Source organism: Denticeps clupeoides, chromosome 7 (genome assembly GCF_900700375.1).
Source record: "Denticeps clupeoides chromosome 7, fDenClu1.1, whole genome shotgun sequence".
Classification (NCBI taxonomy): Eukaryota; Metazoa; Chordata; class Actinopteri; order Clupeiformes; family Denticipitidae; genus Denticeps; species Denticeps clupeoides.
Window position 1 is genome coordinate 1,078,939 of NC_041713.1, and position 22,298 is coordinate 1,101,236.

The 22,298-nt window shown below is 47.6% G+C and overlaps 1 protein-coding gene across 1 annotated transcript in view; it reads left to right on the forward strand.

Annotated features, from left to right (window-relative positions):
* Positions 1-22,298, forward strand: part of LOC114794415 (protein shisa-8-like) — a 43,710-nt gene that overhangs the window by 4,828 nt on the left and 16,584 nt on the right. Inside the window, exon 2 of the mRNA XM_028986946.1 lies at positions 15,641-15,756. Coding sequence (XP_028842779.1) covers positions 15,641-15,756 — 116 coding nt within the window. The remainder of the gene's footprint in view (positions 1-15,640; positions 15,757-22,298) is intronic.

Below are 22,298 nucleotides of genomic sequence, written 5' to 3' on the forward strand. Positions count from 1 at the left end.
GGCGTGTGTGGCGCTCGTCTCTGCCAGGGATGGAGCCTCTGGAGTGAAATGGGAATGGTGGGAATTTGAGTACACCAGTAAAAGCCAGCACTAAACCGAATTAGAGAAAAAGGGTTAATCTGCAAACAGCAATTTCTACTCAGAAATCGAATCTGACAATAATGCGGCATTGAAGTGAAGTCACCGCTCGAACAATGTTGGGTTTTCTTGGATTTGCCAAGTTATGTAGAACCATGGTGCAATGCTGGGACAGCAGTTGATGTTTACATTATTTCACCATGAATACAATGAATAATAATACACTGAATTAATCATGCAAACTTTATATGCAAAAACGTGATGCGTAGAACAGAACCCTGCATTATAATGCAGCATGGAGGACTCAAACAGCTTTCCCTAGATGCTGTTATAACTGCCTTATAACACCTTCTTTACAGCTTAGTATAGCAGTATATCTATCATTCACCAATAATTGCCAATAATCACCAATAATTTGAGTATCCACTGTCCATTCAGATTTTAAGATTGTGGATTGGCGTTCAGAATTCTGGTCATAATGTTAAATGTGAAGGCGTGGAAATTGAGACGGAATGTTGTGTCAGGTTTAGATCTCACAGTTAGATGTGCACATATTGTAATGAAAAGATGGATTAAAATTGGATTAAAGCAAGGCTAATCGGATAAAATGAAATGTGACCAATGATCAGTTGTACAGCGTGATGATAATGTGCTACGATAATAAGAGATGCATCTGCGCTATATCTCCATAAATGTGCAATGCTGCAATTACATGCAGTAATGTGCAATATCTTCACACAATGTGCACTAAACCGCAAAAGTGACATTTTTGTACTTACTAAGGGGTTTACTGTTTAGCGCATGGCACTAAAATCATACCAAAAAAATTGAGATCTTGTTATGATGACGCTAAATAATGTAAAGTGAACCCCTTGGTCTTCGTGCCTTGGATGGAGTCTTGAGGACCCAAAAATTGCTAAGGTTGCATTTGGCATGGAAGAAAATAGAAGAACATGCATTTTTAGAAACCAGGCTGCTATGCACCGTTAAAACTGAAGCTGTCTATCAAAATCAATTGTGAGAAAATGAAATAATAAAAACGTTTTATTAAAAACAGCTTTCTTGAGATCGTAAATTTCAACTCCTCGAGCCTCCATTTCAAGTGACAGACAGACAGACATCTCGGTTGGTGTCGGTCCCTGATTACAGTCCACGTCCACGGTACCGCATCCAGCGCGAGAACGTGCAGAAAACAACATGGTTGTGCTGGAATGAAATGTTCTTCACTCCCCTTCTAAATGCCCGGCTGGCAGGAGCTGCTTCTCCTCTCGCCGCTTTGTAAGCTGCTGCACGCGCCCCTCAGTGATGCTGCAGCACAAAGGTTTATTCAAGGCCCTCGTACCGCCGCCGCCACCGTCACCGCCGCCTCACACAGACCCTCTGCTGGGACGGGAATGAGCACAGGCAGCGCCGCTGGGACGCTGCATTAGTCACGCACACACACACACACACGCACACACACACACACACACACACACACACACACACACACACACACACACACACACACACACACACACACACACACACACACGCTGCAAACAGCAGTAAAGAGATATTCTAATAAAACTCGGAAACCACACACACACACACACTCACATACACACACTCACACATACACTCACTCACATACACACACACACACACGCTGCAAACAGCAGTAAAGAGATATTCTAATAAAACTCGGAAACCACACACACACTCACATACACACACTCACACATACACTCACTCACATACACACACACACACACACACGCTGCAAACAGCAGTAAAGAGATATTCTAATAAAACTCGGAAACCACACACACACTCACATACACACACTCACACATACACTCACTCACATACACACACACACACACACACGCTGCAAACAGCAGTAAAGAGATATTCTAATAAAACTCGGAAACCACACACACACTCACATACACACACTCACACATACACTCACTCACATACACACACACACACACGCTGCAAACAGCAGTAAAGAGATATTCTAATAAAACTCAGAAACCACACACACATACACACACACACTCACACATACACACACTCTCATATACACACACTCACACATACACACACACACACACTCACACACACACTCACACATACACACACACTCACATACACACACACACAGAGGTATCAAACCAGGAGCAGAGGATGTTGTGCAGGAGCAGAGAAGAAAAGAGAGACTTGCCTACGAACCAGAAGACCCAGGTTCAAACCCCACTTACTACCATTGTGTCCCTGAGCAAGACACTTAACCCTGAGTGTCTCCAGGGGGGACTGTCCCTGTAACTACTGATTGTAAGTCGCTCTGGATCAGGGCGTCTGATAAATGCTGAAAATGTAAATGAGAGACCAACACACACACACACACACAGCGGATCAGCTGGATTACAGTTAAAGATGAGTAGAGACACTGATGCTCCACAGAACTCGTTCTTTCACCAGAGAAACACGCAGCTGACCGACATGCTGCCATATATGGCAACGTTACCTGATGCGGCACTCTGCTCTCAGTTAGACATTCGAGCACAAAGTCCCGGGTTCGAACCCACTTACTGCCATCCACCCTGAGTGTCCCCAGGAGGACTGTCCCTGTCACCACTGACAGGATAAATGCTGTGAATGTGAAATATAAATGAAAATTCTCACTTTGTAGGACATTTATCACAGAATTTTGGATTTCAGCAGTAAACCCTGGATTCTTAAAAATAAAACAGTAAAAGAGGTTAAATACTACATGGTGTTGATGATGACGCTAATAAACGGATTAGTTCTGCTTCTTAAACCTTGCGCCACGTTCAAAGCCGTAGTTAAGATGGTGCTCCACACCTGGGAACGACACGCACTCTTTGGTCTCCGAGATTTGGGGTCTTCTGGAAGCGTCCCGGTCACTTCTGCACTGGATGCCTTTCCTTTAACCTTGTAGAATTTGGCATTTACTGCACACGCACATATTCATATGTGGCCACTCCCCCTTCCCATAACAACATAACAGGATTTAATGGACTGACGTGGTGGGGTCTTCTTGGTTTACGGTGGACTGTGGTCCCTCAATTGCTGTCTTCGTCGGGTGGATGTGCGCCGTGTGTCTTATCTGATGTTATTCTGCATCTTTTTGTTCAACGTTTTTTTAATAAAACCCCCTTTTGTGTGAATTCGCGCGGCTGCGTCCTCACCATCTCCGCAGCACACTTTTATATTTGTCACATAACATTTTTAAATGGTTATTTTAAAAAGTGAAGGTGAAGTGATTGTCGAAACACAGCAGCACAGCACACGGTGCACACGGTGAAACGTGTCCTCTGTATTTAACCATCACCCTTGGTGAGCAGCGGGCACCATGACAGGCGCCCGAGGAGCAGTGTGTGGGGACGGTACCCTCATCAAGGCGACCTCGGGGATTGCACCGGGATTCGAACCCGGTGTTGCTCAGTTTAAGATGCTTTTTTAAAAATGCAAACATGTTCACAATCAACTCGTATCGTGTTAGTTTGTTCTCGCAATTTGAATGTCCGCCGCAAGCGGTCGATGGCGGGAAGATGGCGGTCGGCGAGCGCGGCACAGCAGACAGCGAACGGGAAATGATTTTTATGTGTTTTCACTCGACTGGGCCGGCTAATGGCCGAGGCTGGTGGCGACTGACGCCGCGCCCAAGTCAGACTGACAGAAAATCAACGGCTAACGTGCAGTGATTTGTTGGAGCCGATTCTGTCCCCAGCGCCGTCCTCGGCGTTCCCACCCCCAAACCCAATTCCCCTCCGCCCTTCCTCCTCGCTCCTTCTCTCCCTGGAGGCGGAGCTTGCCTTTGCCCCGGACCATTTGCGCAGCCGCCTGGTGTAAACTGCAGCAGGGAGGGAGAAGCGAGGAAGACGAGACAAAGAGGGGGACGAGTATCGGTGATTAACGGCGCCACTTATACGGCCTGAGGGCGGAAACGGGCCGACGCAAGCGGTTCTCTCACTTCTTCCTCCACCACCCATCCCTCCTTCCCCTCCTCACCGCGCCCGGCCTGCTCCTGCAGGGCTGCGGCCTTTAAACAGGGTGAGAGGCGTGACAGTGACCCGGCTAAAAGTCCCGAATGGCACCACGCCGGAGCCTCCCTCCCGGCAAAACAAACTCGGCAAAAAAAAATGTAAATTATTATTAAAAAAGAGTGGCAGAACGTGGGAATCCAGTCATGACAAACTTTCACTCAATTAGAAATAATAATATCACACTAATATAAACGAACGTAGTTAATGCCGCTGAGGGTGGGCGTGTCTGCCAAGTGGCGACCAATCACTGCTCCTTGCTCGTGACAAGCCACTATAAAAACGCGACTAAAATACCAAAGCATTTGCATTTGGGAACATTTCGGGATTTTGGTTGACTGCTTTTTTATCAGTGAATGGGAAACGCCTCCACCGACGCCTATACTTCTATATTCCTATACTTCTGGGGCATGGGGCAGTGGTGGCCTAGTCGTTAAGGAAGCGGCCCCGTGATCAGAAGGTTGTCGGTTCAAATCCTGATCCCCCAAGGTGCCACTGAGGTGCCACTGAGCAAAGCACCGTCCCCACACACTGGTCCCCGGGCGCCTGTCATGGCTGCTGTCACGTCCATGCGGGCATGACGCGGCGGGTGTACAGAGAGGAGGACGAAGAGTGACGAGGAGACGAGGAATGAAGGACGCTTTCACCTGACATCACGAAACAGGGGTTTACTGGTGAATCACAGGACAGGGGAGACATCCGAGACATAGACACTGGTGAACATGGAACATAACGTCAAAGACCTGACAGCGAAACGAACAGGGCAGCTTTATACAATTAACACGGGTAAAAACGATTAGGGAACATTACACATGACAACAATTAAACTCCGGTCCGGATCAGGATCCTGACAGCTGCCCACTGCTCACTCAGGGTGATGGTTCAATACAGAGGACAAATTTCACTGTGTGTGCTGTGCTGCTGTGTATCAAATCTATACTCTTTTTTTTTTTGTTGTTTTTACTTTATAATGCATATACCAACTTTTCCCAAGAAGTAGTGTCAGGAACGCTCATCTAAAAACCTGTGTACTTCCATACAGATGAAACCAGTCCAGATTTGAGTCCTTTCAATGTTCTTCTGCTGAACATGGTGCCCACTGGGAATATTAAATACCGGCGTTTACTTCGTCTACACCTTCACATCAATCTTCTCTCTTTGTGTGTCTGAAAATGTAAAAAAGAATAAATTGGCGCTGCAGCTCGGCTGGTTGAGAGTTGTGGCGTGTAGCCGCTCGCACGGTGATGGATCGTCTGCCAGACCTCGCCCGGAGGCGACTTGGGTGGTTCATCTTGCCGCGTGCAGCTAGTTTCGTGCTCCGGTCTGGTGGTTCGGAGTGATCGTGGCATCGTTTCTCTTGCACGTCGCCACCGAGTCCTTATCTCGTTTCGTTTTACACACCCGAACGCCGCCACCGGCCTCTTGGCAGAGCGGGAATTCGACAGTGGCGGTTAGCAGGGGTGCCGGGAAGGGCGGTAGCATCAGATCTGGGTGCAGATTGCGGCACAGAGAAAGATGGTGCCAGCACCGACTGATACCCTCTCCATTTTTCACGAGCCTTCACTGCCCCATCCATCACCACCAGGGCCCTACAAAACCCCAACACACTCCCTCCACCACATCCCTCATCCACCTGCTACCATCCATCTTCTCAAGACCCCATACTGGTTGTACCAGGGGTGGGACATGGAGGGTCAAAATGGCGAAGTGAAGGCCTGAGTGGCCCGACTCGCCCGGAGAGCGATGGGGAGATCGGTGCCCTTGAGGAAGACAGCAGCAGCCCACGATGCAACACTCCCACATGACCGAACGGCGTCATCGGCAGGACCAACTGCTGCGTGCATATGCTTCTGTTGGAGCCGGCGGAGGGGAAACGCATCAAGATGCTCCGTTACGTAACGGCGGGACTTGGCTGCGGATGCGGGGAGAGAGCGAGGGACGGGGGAGGGAGGAGACGTGGCGAGGGTGACATCAGGGTCCTCCGGGCTCAGATCTCCCCCCGATGAGAACATGATTCATGTAGTGTCAGCCACGCCCACATTGACCAGGGGGAGGAGCTTCCACACGTTACAGACAGAGAGGACTGCCGGTGGGGGAGGGGCTTTATGATAGTGAACATAATAAACACACAGCTCTGTGTTTCAACCTCGTCCGACAAGATGAGATTGCCAGATGTGGCCTTGAAGAGTGTATGATGTATGACTCCATTACACACACACACACACACACACACACAGACACACCTTGTAGTACCACATAAATAAAAACACACTGGCGTGCACACAAAAACACTTGAGGCTTTTTCATGTGCTTCATTTTGAAATTTGAAAACGCACACACACACACACACACACACACTAGGCACGTGTTGGCAGATTGTGCTTGCAGGTCTCTCTCTCTCTCTCTCTCTCTGTTTTCGGCTTCACCTGCGTGTATAGGTGTGTGTGTGTGTTTTCACTCGCTGGCTTGTGTGTATAGGTGTGTGTGTGTGTGTGTTTACTCGCTGGCTTGTGTGTATAGGTGTGTGTGTGTGTTCACTCGCTGGCTTGTGTGTATAGGTGTGTGTGTGTGTGTGTCCTCGTTATTGATCAGGTTCATCATGTTGCAGCTAACCAGCGTCCATGGATCATAGGCAAGAATGATGAAAAAAGCAATTAAAACCAATTATAATTATTAAAAATAGTAAAAAGAAATAACACACAGGCTATATCTGACTGTCATTATAAACAACAAAACAGCAGCAAAATATTCAGTTTTTTTCAGCAATTAATGAGAAATGTTAATTCTTGCTGGTGCATTTAAACGGCCAATCACATTTCTATATGAAGAATTTAAACGTCATTTTGGACTCATTGAGAAAGACGTGGCAGTGTGTTTGTGAAGGAGAGAAGCATGGCCAGTGTTGAAAGGCTGAGTGGGCGCGGCCCAGTCACTGCTGGCTGCAGATGTGCATCATACCAGTATAACCAGTGGAGAGAAAAGGAATAAAAGCAAAACGAACAGAAAACCCCACAATAAAAGTAGGCATGCACACACGCATAACACTTTTTGAAGCCTTTCAGTTTAATTACAGCAGTCTATTAGCAAGGCACATCTTACTTCTACATCATTTGCCTCTTTGGGCGGGGCTGAGTGGGCGTGGCTCAGTGTAACGTGTAGAGTGAACATCGGAGGGCTATTCTATTCCAAAGTGGGTAATGTGAGTGCGCCTGAGAACACTGAGGATTTCCTGTTGTGAGTGTGTGTGTGTGTGTGTGTGTGCGTGAATGTGTGTGCGTGAATGTGTGTGTGAGTGTGTGCGTGAGTGAGTGTGTGTGCGTGAGTGTGCTTGAGTGTGTGTGTGCTTGAGTGTGTGTGTGCGTAAGTGTGTGCGTGAGTGTGTGCGTGAGTGTGTGTGCGTGAGTGTGTGCGCGTGAGTGTGTGTGAGTGTGCTTGAGTGTGTGTGTGCGTTAGTGTGAGTGTGTGTGCGTGAGTGTGTGTGAGTGTGTGCGCGTGAGTGTGTGTGAGTGTGTGCGTGAGTGTGTGTGCGTGAGTGTGTGCGTGAGTGTGCGTAAGTGTGTGTGAGTGAGTGTGTGCGCGTGAGTGTGTGTGTGCGTGCGCGTGAGTGTGTGTGAGTGTGCTTGAGTGTGTGTGTGCGTTAGTGTGAGTGTGTGTGCGTGAGTGTGTGTGAGTGTGTGCGCGTGAGTGTGAGTGCGTGAGTGTGCTTGAGTGTGTGTGTGCGTGAGTGTGTGTGTGCGTGAGTGTGTGTGAGTGTGTGCGTGCGTGAGTGTGTGTGTGCGTGAGTGTGTGTGAGTGTGTGCTTGAGTGTGTGTGAGTGTGTGCGTGCGTGACTGTGCGTGCACATCTGACTGAATCATGTCACAGCTCCAGAGCTCTGATCCGAGCTGACAGGTGCAGCTGAGCGCGGTGAAGGGTAGAGCAGCGGGCGGGGCCACTGGAGGGCTGACCAGGTGCCGGCGTGAGGAGGGTGGGCACCTGATTAACGGTGTACCGGTTGAGGGGGTTAATTGGCATTTTAGCGGCGGTAAGCGCTGCCTGTTAATATTTCATGGCCGCCTGCACCCTCCTGCAGTGCAGCTTTGCTCTTCGCCTTGAAAGCCATTTGTCACAGCAGAGCCTGCGCTGTCACGCCAATCAGTCACCGCGGCGAGGGCCACGCAAACGAAGAGGACAGGGCTGACCGCAGAACTCCGAAACCGAGACATCCCAGACATTTCTAGTGGTAAAATCCGCCCGAATACAGCATAGAAGCATTAAAACCCTACAAATAAACGCCGTAATCTGCTGAACCGGTTTCTGAACTGTTATGAGTAAAGATTTCATGCTAAAAACCTACCAAATGGCTGCATTTACATGCATTTGTAAATGACAGCATATGGACACACACACACACACACACACACTGATTTATTGAGAGCAGGCGTTGAAATGAAAATGGCGGTGGGCGGTTTTGATGAACTGCGTCGAACTCCACATGACCCACACGATGGCTGCACCTGGAAAATAAAGTCCGCGCCACGCGCGCTCCGGCAACGCCGGAAACACACGCAGCTGCTCTTGGTTGCACTTGATTTAGTTAAGAAGCAGTTGCGCCCTCATTAGCCGCTAGCGTTTAGGGGTAACGCTGTAAACTGGCAGAAATGGATTCCATTGCTGCAACCTGCAGGAATGTCATATAGCCTGCACCCACGAAGATCTGACGTTTAGCCTGTACAATGAGACTAAAAAAGAAAGAAATACGCACTTTAAAAAGATGGCTGTGTAAGTGTTCGAGTGCAAAAGGCTGATGAGACTACGAGTACGTTCTTTATTTGGGATCCATGCCACCGAGACCCTCCAGAGGTTTTATATAAAGGGGAAGACGACATCCCCAGTCCTCCCTTTAGCCACTGTTAGCACAAGCCACTAGCACGCTTTGACTAAACGATTATGGGGTCATTAGCCCTGCTCCACAGGACTATTGCTGATTCATCAGACACGCCATGGACCTTGGAGCCTTGATTACCCACAGTGACATCTTAAGCATGACATGGATGCTATCGGCAGGAGCCGATCGATGGGGAGAAGGCCGAGGCGAAACCGATCTCGCATCAGGACGGATGAATGACGCAGCTGCTCCAGTCACCGGCCTCCAGCCCCGGGGATCTGATGGACCTGATGGAGTTTCAGAAAGAACATGATGACAAGGCAGCTTGAACGCCTCCAGACAGGGACACCTACCATATCAGGGCCTTGACATGAACACAGTCTAATCATAACTTACAAAATGGACACTAGGTGAAAGCATGAGGATTCATTTTTGAAATATTTTGTTAATAATTGGCGACACAACTGGCTTTGAACTAGTTTTCCTGAACATGGATTTGGACGCCGCCCTTCAGTAAGAGGCTCAGATCTTTCAAAAATGAAATCCAGCAGCATTTCCATACAGAATGTGGTTGACGGGGGAAATTCACCTCATTAATGACAAGAAACGAATTACTAAGAAGAAACTCACCCCATGACCCAGTGTGGGAAGCTGAGGGTAAAGGTGATTTGGAGCTATTACTGGTACAATGTTATTGTCACGGTGGGGAAAAATATTCTTATTAATGTTCAGCCATGTATACTATTACAGTAAATAAAAGGTCACATATTCTGAATATTTTAAGAATACATTTACATTTACATTTAAGGCATTTATCAGCAGTTACAGGGACAGTCCCCCCCTGGAGCTTTTTTAGGGTTAAGTGTCTTGCTCAGGGACACAATGGTAGTAAGCGGGATTTGAACCTGGGTCTTCTGGGTCTTCTGGTTCATAGGCGAGTGTGCTACCCACTAGGCTAGTACCACCCCGTAAAATACATGTAAAATGCAATTTTGGAAGGCATGTGTAAACAAGTTGTGCTATTGTGTGTATTTGTTCTGGTGTCATACACAAGCTATGAAATATAGCATTGGGGTGCAATGAGTTACATGTGATTGCTTGATAAATAACACTGTGATCTTTTACAGTTACTGGAGGTAAATTACAGTTGCTTGTTGAAAGATTCATTATTCATCTTAATATTGTATTTTATTGTAATATTGTGTGAACCTTGCCAATAAGTTTAAAAAAAGAGGTGTATCGGGAATCAGCCAATCAGTGAACATCTCTTGGTTTGAATACCACACAGTCTCAGTTTCTTCTCCGGTAAACTTCCTTTTCATTGACATATATCGTCCTCCAGGGTCACTTAGGACCTTTATTGATGAATTGGACACTCTGCTCAGCATTTTCCACTTAGACACCCCCCTAACTCACCTCGGTGACTTCAAGCTTCCACTAGCCAAACTCCAATTGTCTTGCCTTCTTCCCCTTCTCCACTCTTTTTTCTTGACCAACAGCAACATCTCTCCCACACACAGGAGGGAATGTCCTGGACCTGGTCTTCAGACGTCCTTCTCCAACTTCTAACCTTTCTTCCACTCCACCTCACATCTCTGACCACCACCTCTTGACCTTCACACTCACTCTACAACTAATACAAAATGCAGCAGCACGACTGATCTTCAACCTTCCCAACTTCTCCCACACCACCCCTCTACTACGCTCCTCCACTGGCTCCCAGTAGCTGCACGCATCAGGTTCAAAATACTGATGCTGGCCTACAAAGCCAAACATGGAGTAGCACCATCAGCCACCTCCACCAGCTCCTCTGGCAGGACCCCAAGGCTTTCCCAGACCAGACTGGAGATGTAATTTCTCCAGCGTGTCCTGGGTCCCGGGTGCAAACCTACCCAGCAAGAGCTGAAGGTCAGAGCCTGATGAAGCTAGGTAGACCACATCATCCGCAAAAAGCAGAGATTCCTCTGCCACCAAACTCGACACCCTCCACACCACGGCTGCGCCTAGATATTCTGTCCACATAGGTTATGAACAGAACCGAGTCCAACCCTCACCGGGAACATGTCCAACTTACTGCCGGCTATGCGGACCAAACTCACGCTCCTCTGGTACAGTGACTGAATGACCCTTAACTCGTCCCAGGGAGTCCAAAAAGGCTGGGTGCTCTGAGCTGCTATTTGGCGCATAAGTGCAAACAACAATCAGAACCCATTCCCATGACCTGAAGGCGCAGGGAAGCTACCCTCTCGTCCCCCGGGGTGAACCCCAACAAACAGGCCGAGAGTCTTGGGGCTAACAAAAAGCCAACCCCCGGCCCTCCGCCTCTCACATGGAGCAACTCCAGCAAGGGAGAATGTCCAGTCTCTCTCAATTATATAGTAATTGGAATAGTTACCTTACAGTTATGTTTAAAATAGGGCAACTTGTATTTATAACAAATGTTATTTCCAAAGTAATCTGACTCCAGAAATGACACGTGATCTTTACTGATGACATCAGAGGAAAGATCAGTTCAGTTCTGGGGTCGAGGGTTGAATTGGCAGCTCCAGCGTCCCTGGGTCACATTGTGAACGTTGTGATGTCATCAACACATGCAGTAACTAATGATGTCTGAGGAAACTCTATGTGTGTGTGTGTGTGTGTGTGTGTGTGCAGGTTCTGATGAATCAAGGGAGAAATTTATTCTTAGTTTAAAAAAAACTTTTTTGCTTTTTGGATCTTTGCAAAACAATAACAGCATAACATAATGCAAACCAGCTCATTTAAAAACGCCACATAACAGCAAACAAAACAGCACACGAACCATTAAAGCATGAAATAATGTATAAAATTAGCACAGAAAACATAAATTAAGAGCAGATCGCTGCAGCTCACAATGCGAAATTTAAAATGCAGATTGCGCTTGGGATAAAAGGCTTCCTTTAAAAATGTTTCTGGTAGCCGGAGGGGGTTCTGAAGCACCATGCACAGCTCCTCTGGAACGGGGCGAATTGTGGCTGAGAGTCTTCCACTAATATTTTGAAAGCTTTTGTCTTTTTGATGTATATATATATATATTTTTTACTAATTTAAATTTAATTCCTACTGCTGGCTGCCTATTGGCTGGGTGAAATATGGATATGGGGTGTGAACAGGTGTGCTGCATCCACCAAATATTCTGTTTTTTAATAAATGCTGAGCCGTTCGATGAAAGTACTAATTGCCCCAAACCTCAGCAACAGGCACAGCGTCCTGCTGGGGGACAATATCTGGCAGCTGATTGAGGTGACAGTGACTGTCTCTGCGGAGGGACTCCACAATGCGGCGTTTTAAACATTGGCCCCAGGAGGCGGGGCCTGACGCGGAGCACCGCCAGGGGGCCCTGTAGGGTGCAGATGGGTTTATAATGAGGCTCCTGCTGCCGGAATATAATGAATTTAATATGGCCACGCATGGTGCATGGTGGTGAATTTTACTGTGTCGTTTCTATGATCTACTGTCAACTTGTTGTCCACAGATAGTCCACAGGAATCAAGTGAAAGTGAAGTGAGCAGTGTGTGGGGACGGTGCTTTGCTCAGTGGCACCTCAGTGGCGCCTTGGTGGGGTCGGGACTTGAACCGGCAACTTTCTGATTAAGGGGCAACTTCCTTAACCGCTAGGCCACCGCTGCCCGCAAAACAATGATTCTTTTGACCCACAAAATGCATTTCACCAACAACAGAAATACATTTTTCATATTGCGCACATGTATTGCATTTGGCAAATTTTATGAAATAAGCACTTGGCACTTGGTGGACCAAACGTCTAAACCCTCTGGCCACGTACATGTATATTCAGTTAGAAGCACATGTGCAGATTCACCAGACACCATATTCTGCAATGGAAGCACGGCTGATGAGATGTGACACTGACGTGGCAGTGAGATGTCAGCCAGCAGCTGCCCTGGGGTCAGAGACTGACCACTGACAAAGGTCAAGACGATCTCTGACACAAACAGGACATGACAACTGCTCGAAAACAGTCCCTGCACGCGGCGCGCACACTCCGTCTCTAATAAAGTGGCCGGCGAGTGTACATTTCAGTTGAATTAGTTGCCAGAGTGCCACAAGAACCTGGCCACAGTTGGGAGATTTAGAAGTTTGGTTTGCGGGCAGCCTGAAGCCTTTTCATCTATAATTAAAGCAGGAGAGTCTTAATAATAATTTTACTGCATTTTACCGACGGTTTAATTAAAGGCCACATGTTCCTCGCACCCTGCATACGGGGACGTGCTGTGCGAACATCAGCGCGATTAGAGATAATCTTTCCCCGTAAACGACTGAATGATCGCTGATTGCACTCCAACGTCTCCACCAGCGTGAGCAGATTACGGCGATGGGGGGGGGGAGCTGTGAGAAGTCGTTTGAAATAATTAGCATTCATATTTAATCGCTTGGTACAAAACGTTAATGTCTGCTGACAGTGACGTCCTACCATTCGTACCCATTATCAAACCGTTCAGATGCAACTGTTCTCTGCAAGCATGGCTGAAGGGGTCAGAGGTCACATTTTCAGTCAAATGCGTTATCTTAGAGGACATTTTTGAGCTCTTTGCCTAAAACGAACTAGGAGGGGGTGCAACAGCATCAGGGTGTGTGTAAGATGGGAAATTCCAGAGCCCAACAAGACTTTCCCGTCATGCCACCTCAGGCCATTTACTGGCCTCCTGGCACATCTTGTTTGCTTGGGGGAGGTCGCAGCTGGATTAAGATACAAGATAAAGCATAAAAAGGACCTGGAATTTCCCATCTTACACGTGCAATTCACTTAAAACACGTTATACAACAATTTCGATGAGAAACTGGAAGGTAAACCAGGTCTGGAATGGAGACGCCTGTGTAAAATGTGGCTAGATGCTGGACTATATTTGTAGTTGCCGTACGGTTAATCGAAAAATAGCTGGACTGGATCAAGGTGGAGCAATCAGAGGGAAAATGTACACAAATACTTAACTGACTGATTGATTAACTGTAATATTGCAACTGGAAGGGAAAAATACATAATTATATACATTTTTTTTTTTTTTTACAAATTTTCCATATTCTTTTATTTTTCTATCCAGCTTCTGTTGCCCATGTGCTAATATACGTATTTTTGGGTTTTGCTACAGGCATAGTTACACTTGAAAATAAAGTGGATATAATTGTAATATAAATTTGACAACTTTATGGTAGTTATTGAAGTTATTTTTTTTTTTTTGTCAATTTGCAGAGTTTCACCCACAGTGCAGTGTTGCAGAAATCGTACATTTCCCCAGCAGGCCAAACAGAAACTGTAGTCGCTCTCTTCGGAATGAGCTGCTCTTAATTTTCTCGCCTGCAACTATTCTTCTTTCTGCTGACACACTGCTGAGTTAAAGAGCTGGAAAAAAAGCGCTCCTCACTAATCTTTTATTCATTAATTGAATGATTCATTTTCTCACTCTGTTTTTCCCTTTTGGTCTCGAGTGGCTACGGTTCAGCTTTATCGGCGTCGTTCAGATGGCAGCGCCGCAGCGATCAGCCAAATCTTTCACAGTCGGCCGTCAACATTTGTTTTCCGATGAAACGGCCTCTGAGGTTGCTGTTGCAGTAAAATTAATATCACCACTCAAACACGGTTCCACTACAGCCATGAAAAATGGATTTAGGAATCAGCAGTTTGATCTCTCTGATGGGCAGCTTTGTAGCACTTTGAGGAGATGAGACATCAAACACCAGGCTGGGCTGAAAAGTCTTTTCCTGAGGATGTTTGATGGTTTTCCACGCCTGCGGCCTCCACGCACCCGCGCCGGGCCTGGCGACGGGCTGCTGGCGGCGCTTGTGTTGGAATCCGCCTCCCCGGCAACGAGATGCGCAGTTCGGGGATCATCTGGGGGCTCTGACGTGAACATGGGCTGGGAAACATGACACGGCCCTCTGGTGGGAGAGCTGGAGAGCTTGGCGAGGGGGGATCTACTGCCCTACATTACACTCAGGCCCACAGCGTCCCGCTCCAACACAACATGCAGCCAGCAGGGCGAGGCGAGGCGAGGAGAAAACGGACATTTTACCGCATCCCGAGTCAGCACTTACCGCAAATACACATCACGCCGCTTTACCCTTAATGAAACAAGATTTTCTATTTCATGTCAAATGGGACTGGAAGCCATGTGAGGACTGTTTTTGTAACACACCAATCACAATTTAGCAAATTTGGTGCTGTGGTACTTTAATAATATTCATGCATTAATTCCGTTTTCACATGCATTTTAATGGCACTATTTTTCTTGCCTTGACTGTAAGACTAATTACGAGCACATATGAATGTCTGAATTAATTTATATGCAAATGAATGTTACATATTTACAATAGAAAATATATTTAAAATGTTTGGTTTTGATCATATCTTCCTATGGGAAAAGTAGTTTTTATTTAAAATATAAAATATTGCTGAGTATTTATGCAGTCATTCATGTGTTAAAGAAATGTGTTCATTTAAATCCAAATATGGTTTTGTTCTATCAAGTTGGCAAAGGGGTTTTCACCCTTTTTATATAAAAGGAATTTTAATGTGATTTAAATATATTTGACCTTTACATGAGGCTAGTTGAGCACTTTGCTCTACGTCGTTCCAACTTGTCTGACTGAGAATATTCCTCCTCAGGACCTTGACAGAGCTGCTGAAGCAGCCCACTGAGCTTGGCGTGGCTGACAGGGCGGGGGGACACCATCCTGTGGGGACCAATGGGATCTCTGGACGGGCGCTGCGGTCCAACAACGGTGAGTCATGTCCTTCCCACTGAATTAAGGAACAGGTGCATCAATAAAGATCTAGTTAATTGAATGACAATTAAAATGAATTCACAGCCTGTATTTACATGTTCCATATGCTGGTATAATTTCAGGCTGAAGTGCCTAAAGATCCAGGTACAGGGTAGAAAGTTGTCGCTCTGTAGTGGCTGCTCCGTGGCCATATTGGCCGAGTGTGTTAATAATGCACACACGCTCAAGCGCCAACATGCCAGCGTAATTTAATAAGCGGCGCCTGGGGTTTGGACGGAGCCCCGCTGATGTTGCGGATATGAACGGGGTGGTCATGTTAATTAAGATGTCATTATCTCAGCCTGGTCCCGGGCCTGCTGATGATCTGCTGAGCATCCCGTCTGTCTGCAAACGAGGTGCTGCCGCAGCACTCTGCCAATCCTGCACACACACACACACACACACACACACGGCACACACACTCTACAGCAAAACAACAGCTCTAAAACAGCTGCAAGAGTACAACGGCTCTAACACAGACGATACTGCAGCTTTTACCTCGGACGATACTGCGACTCGATACTGCGACTCTAACACGGACAATACTGCAACTCTAACGCAGACGATACTGCGACTCTAACGCAGACGATACTGCGACTCGATACTGCGACTATAACGCAGACGATACTGCGACTCGATACTGCGACTATAACGCAGACGATACTGCGACTCGATACTGCGACTATAACGCAGACGACACTGCGACTCGATACTGCGACTCTAACGCAGATGATACTGCGACTCGCTACTGCGACTATAACGCAGACGACACTGCGACTCGATACTGCGACTCTAACGCGGACGATCCTGCGACTCGATACTGCGACTATAACGCAGACGATACTGCGACTCGATACTGCGACTATAACGCAGACGATACTGCGACTCGATACTGCGACTATAACGCAGACGATACTGCGACTCGATACTGCGACTATAACGCAGACGACACTGCGACTCGATACTGCGACTCTAACGCAGATGATACTGCGACTCGCTACTGCGACTATAACGCAGACGACACTGCGACTCGATACTGCGACTCTAACGCGGACGATCCTGCGACTCGATACTGCGACTATAACGCAGACGATACTGCGACTCGATACTGCGACTATAACGCAGACGATACTGCGACTCGATACTGCGACTCTAACGCAGATGATACTGCGACTCGCTACTGCGACTATAACGCAGACGACACTGCGACTCGATACTGCGACTCTAACGCGGACGATCCTGCGACTCGATACTGCGACTATAACGCAGACGATACTGCGACTCGATACTGCGACTATAACGCAGACGATACTGCGACTCGATACTGCGACTATAACGCAGACGACACTGCGACTCGATACTGCGACTATAACGCAGACGATACTGCGACTCGATACTGCGACTATAACGCAGACGACACTGCGACTTGATACTGCGACTATAACGCAGACGATACTGCGACTCGATACTGCGACTATAACGCAGACGATACTGCGACTCGATACTGCGACTATAACGCAGACGACACTGCGACTCGATACTGCGACTCTAACGCAGATGATACTGCGACTCGCTACTGCGACTATAACGCAGACGACACTGCGACTCGATACTGCGACTCTAACGCGGACGATCCTGCGACTCGATACTGCGACTCTAACGCGGACGATCCTGCGACTCGATACTGCGACTCGATACTGCGACTCTAACGCGGATGATACTGCGACTCTAACATGGACGATACAGCGACTCTAACGCGGACGATACTGCGACTCGATACTGCGACTCTAACGCGGATGATTCTGCGACTCTAACATGGACGATACAGCAACTCTAACGCGGACGATACTGCGACTCGATGCTGCGACTCTAACGCGAACGATACTGCAACTCTAACACAGACGATACTGCGACTCGATACTGCAACACTAACACGGATGATACTGCGACTGACATGGATGACATTCCAGATCTGGTAACAGATGATACTCCATCTCTCAGACATTACATCAGCTCTAACTCAGACCCAGCAGCAGAGATTAAACACTAGAATGGATGGATGGGCAAAGGAATGTAATTGAGAGGATGGAGGACAGGTCTGGGTGAAGCCTGAGAGAATTGGAGTGGAGTTGTGGAGAGAATGAGGAACAACAGACAGATGAAGACAGAGGTGCAGAAGTGATGAGGAGACTGAGAGAAGAGCAGGTGGGAGGAAGATACAGCAAGAAAAAGATTATAAGTGGCATTGAGCGAGATGGGCGGCTGGAGCAAAAGTGATGGAAGTGGTGAGACTGCGGGTGAAATAAAGATGAAAAGAGAAGAATAACTGAGCGAGCTCACATTACGTAATTTTGTCCATACTCCATGTGGAGCTGTGCTTGGCTGCTCTGTTCGTGCTTCAGTGATGGTCAGTCTGTGTTCAGCACTCAGGTCACAATTCTCACAAAAAAACGTATTTTAAAACGACTCCTATAAACCATGTTGACCAGTTAATAAGTCAGTTAATAACTCTTCTTCAACATGATTGTTGAGTCAAATGGCATGCATAAAAATGCTTAAAACCATGAAAAGAACGAGAGGCGCGTATATGGCAACACTGGAAGCTGGTTCATGTAAAAAAAAAAATCATACTTGTGTGTGCATTCCCATCGTTTCAAATGCCCCTTTTTCAGGTTCATTTGGGTCGATACGGTACGTTCTACATAGAACACGCTGAATTAACATTAATTCTACAACATGCAAGTGAAGCAGCATATGTGTGTGTCATAAGAAGGGGACAACTGGACAAAGCTGGTCTGGTGTGGAAAAGTGCCTGGGGAGGGGGTGAGAACAGAAACCGGGACGGAAGAAAGGCAGCTTCAGAAATGGAGACGAGCCCAGAGGAAGGAGAGAAAAGGCGACATCAGAATGTGAAGACATTCTGGCCGCCCTTTAAAACCGTCCCGGAGTTCCACTGCGCAGGAAGGAGGGCTCTGGTTCCGCATCTTCACTTCAGAAGGGACAGCTGTTCACAGGGCGCCGTCCAAATATACACACATGCAAAGAGAATAATTCATCGAAAGATGGAGAAAAAGCGCCCAACGCCGTTACATAAGACAGTGAAATATTCATCTGATGTTGGTGGGTTCCGGGGTTCCGTTGTTTGGTGGCCACTGTGGTGACTGTAACTGGTACTTCATTGCACAATGATGAAGAGAAGCGAGGGAACGTGGAAGAGTTTGCACGCGCGTGTGCGTGTCAGCTGGATGGTGCAACATGACAGAGACAGACTGTACGCTCTTTAAAATGTGTGCTGTATTTGTGGCTCTACACATTTCACTGTCAGTGTGTTGGTGTGCATTCTGCCAGTGGCTTTTAAAACTCCGGACAGCAGAATCAGTAGAAAAACATTTCTGTCCGGATGACCACACCCCATCCACGGGAAAGGAGCATCAACAGTTGGAAATTAGTATAAAAATCATGTCTTGTGACCTCAATTTTACATCTGATCTCAACCCAACTCAACCCCAACTGCATCTCCACCATTGTCCTGACTGCACCAGGAGGAGGTTTTCATCCATCCATTGGTAGAACCTGGGAGCACTGGCCCACGGTGTCACCATGGACACTTTCTCCATTTTATCACGCCAGACTGGACTGGGCAGTTGTTTGATGTTCAACTGGTTCACTTGTCATTTAGTAACAAGATGGAGTAAAAGGGAGCGTCAATGCTGCCATTAGAGTCCAACTGAACTACCAAGGTCATCTCAGGGTCACAATGGATGTGGCTTCTGTACATATCCCAGTGAAGGCTGGGGTCAGAGCCTAGGGTCAGATATCTCATGGAGCACTGAGGAGTTAAGGACCTTGGCTCAGTGACCCAACATGTCAGTTGAATGGACTATCTATTGGCAGCCTGCGTAATATGGGAATGCAAATCAGGGCTCCGATTGGTCAGTAGACCCGGCTGAGCAGAGCCAAATCTTGTATGTGTATGTTTGTGTGTTGTCTTGTTTGATCACAGCACAACCTCCACCCCCTACTGGTCATAAACCCTTCCAATGACCCCTCCAGGTGTCTTTATACACTCGAACGTCCACTGTGGACTTCTTCACCATGGCAACGCTGGGATTTCAGCAACCTCACTACGGTAGGATTAACAGAATGGGGACATGGGGTTCCAGACAGGCCCTCATATGCTGGTCTCAGGTCATAGGGTGCAAGAACCAACATTTGTCCAAAGCCTGAAAGTCCCCTGATCAACAGCTGGGGACCCTCAGTGACAGTAATGCACTGCCACTGAGCCACAGTTTTAGGGGATTTCCTGCTGATCCCCTCTGCCTCTTATACGGCGCCACAGTGCGGTCGCCAGCCCCGCCCCCTCAACTCTGGCTTTAGGCTTGACAGTTATGGATTGACACAGTTTCGGTGTGACCTCAGAAGATCGCTGGATTTGCGTGGGTTGCGGGGCGCCTGTGGGCGGCTGATATCAGCCCAGCGGAATGTCCGCACAGCACCAGCCACAGCTGCAGACATAATGATAGCGTAACTCCAGAACGTTCTACAGCTACATTGATGTCGCCTCATCCCCCTCCCCTCACTCGGTCTGGAGCTTTCAAATCATGACTCCACTCATCTATTAATAGGCAGCTTTAAGTCGGAAATCACTAAATTACCAACGAGTCGTGTTAACGGCGCGTCCACATGGACAGGATTGGGGGCCGTGACACAGACACCATCGCTAATGCGGCGTGTTGCTGCGGTTCCAGCACTGTCTCATCTTAACAGGCTTTCCGCCTGATGTAGTGCCAGCGTTTCGACTTACTAAAAAGCCTGTTAACAAATTCACCCATTCGTCCAACTCTCAGACACCTCCATCTTCCACTTGAATCTTACAGCAAGCGACCTCAAACATCCATCGCCCTACACCTCCCCTCAACTCGCAACCCTCCAACCTTCTCTTATCCAGAGTCTACATGAGTGTTTAAAAATGTCCATCACAGAAATCCCACATTTCATCTGTTGAGACCGTTAAGTGATTTAACCATCAGTGGGCACCATGACGTGCCCGGGGAGCAGTGTGTGGGGACGGTACCTTCATTCAGGCGACCTTCTGAGTCTACCTCAGCACTCCTCAAGTGTGAAGCAGGAGCTTGAGAGTAATAATAATAATCCACTTCTAGTCATTCAGTGTATATGTAGCAGCTACATTTCACCTCTGAAGGTCAACCATGCAGAAGACGTTTGGAAAGATTTGTGGAAATGAGGGAACGCAGAGCCACTCTCTTCTGCAGAGTAATTAAACGTTGTTATCGCTTAATCTCTAAATGACAGGATGATGTGAGGAGGCCTGAGCGCTGAGGCAGCAGGGCTGCAGCCAGACGAGGGACAGGTGTCATTTATCTCCGCCCGCGGGGGGCGGGTCAGAGCCTCTGAGGGGAGGGTCGATACTCGGCCATGATGTCATTATTCTGGGCTGAGCTGAACGTGCAGAGATGTCTCCTTTCAGATAAAGCGAAGATCTGCTCGGTCTGGAGGACATTCATATGCGGGGCCACTGCATGCAATGTCTTCAATATTTTCATTTCCTTGCAAAGCGAGTAGAGAGGACGGGTGACGTGGAGCAGGAGCGAGGATGGATGAACACCTCCTGCCTTCACGTCGCTGTCACAGGCTGCAGCGCCTCAATCATTCTGCCGCGTCCCCCTGAGAACAGCAATTAGGACAGACAGATTGAGGGATGATGGAGGGCAGGACAGAGGGAGAGAACAAGAAGGAAGATGGACGAAAGGGAGGAGGAATAATGAACAGCGGGGCTGTGATGGAATGTTAAGAACGGTCAGGGATGAAGGACGGGCTGGAAAAAGACATCTGAAGAGCTCTGGCCAGTGTTCTGGAAAACAAGCACCTTTTGACCAGCTTTCAGCTCTCATGCCCCTCCCCCTCCATGCCCCGCCCACGTTTTTTTTTCTGTCACTCGTGCAGTAAACGCTAAATGTCAGTGGACAGCTTACATGCGGTTGGAGCGGAGTGAGTGAAATGTCAAGCACGGTGAAGGATGGTGTGTGTGTGTGTGTGTTTGTGCGTCGCTCTGCGTTTGAATCCTTTGCCAGGGTCCCCGCGGTGTTGCGGTTAAGCTGAAACTCTCTGTGCAAATCATCATCTGAATCACATTTTAATGCTGTGACCTTTGATGATTCATTATCTTATGAAAGTCATTTTAAAACCAGCAACAAGCACCTTACAATTAAACACAGTATCGTCATGCATTGACTCATTAACTGATTAAAACCAAACCAATCGAGTGATGTAGATTCTTCCGAACTATAAAATCAACAACATCACATTCACTGGTTCCCCCATCGGAACTCTCGAATTAAAGCGCCTGATAACCTGGATGTTGGTGTGAGTAGTGGGCGTGGTCACGTTGACTAGAATTAAAGCGCCTGATAACCTGCATGTTGGTGTTGGTAGTGGGCGTGGTCACATTCGCTGGAATTAAAGCGCCTGATAACCTGCAT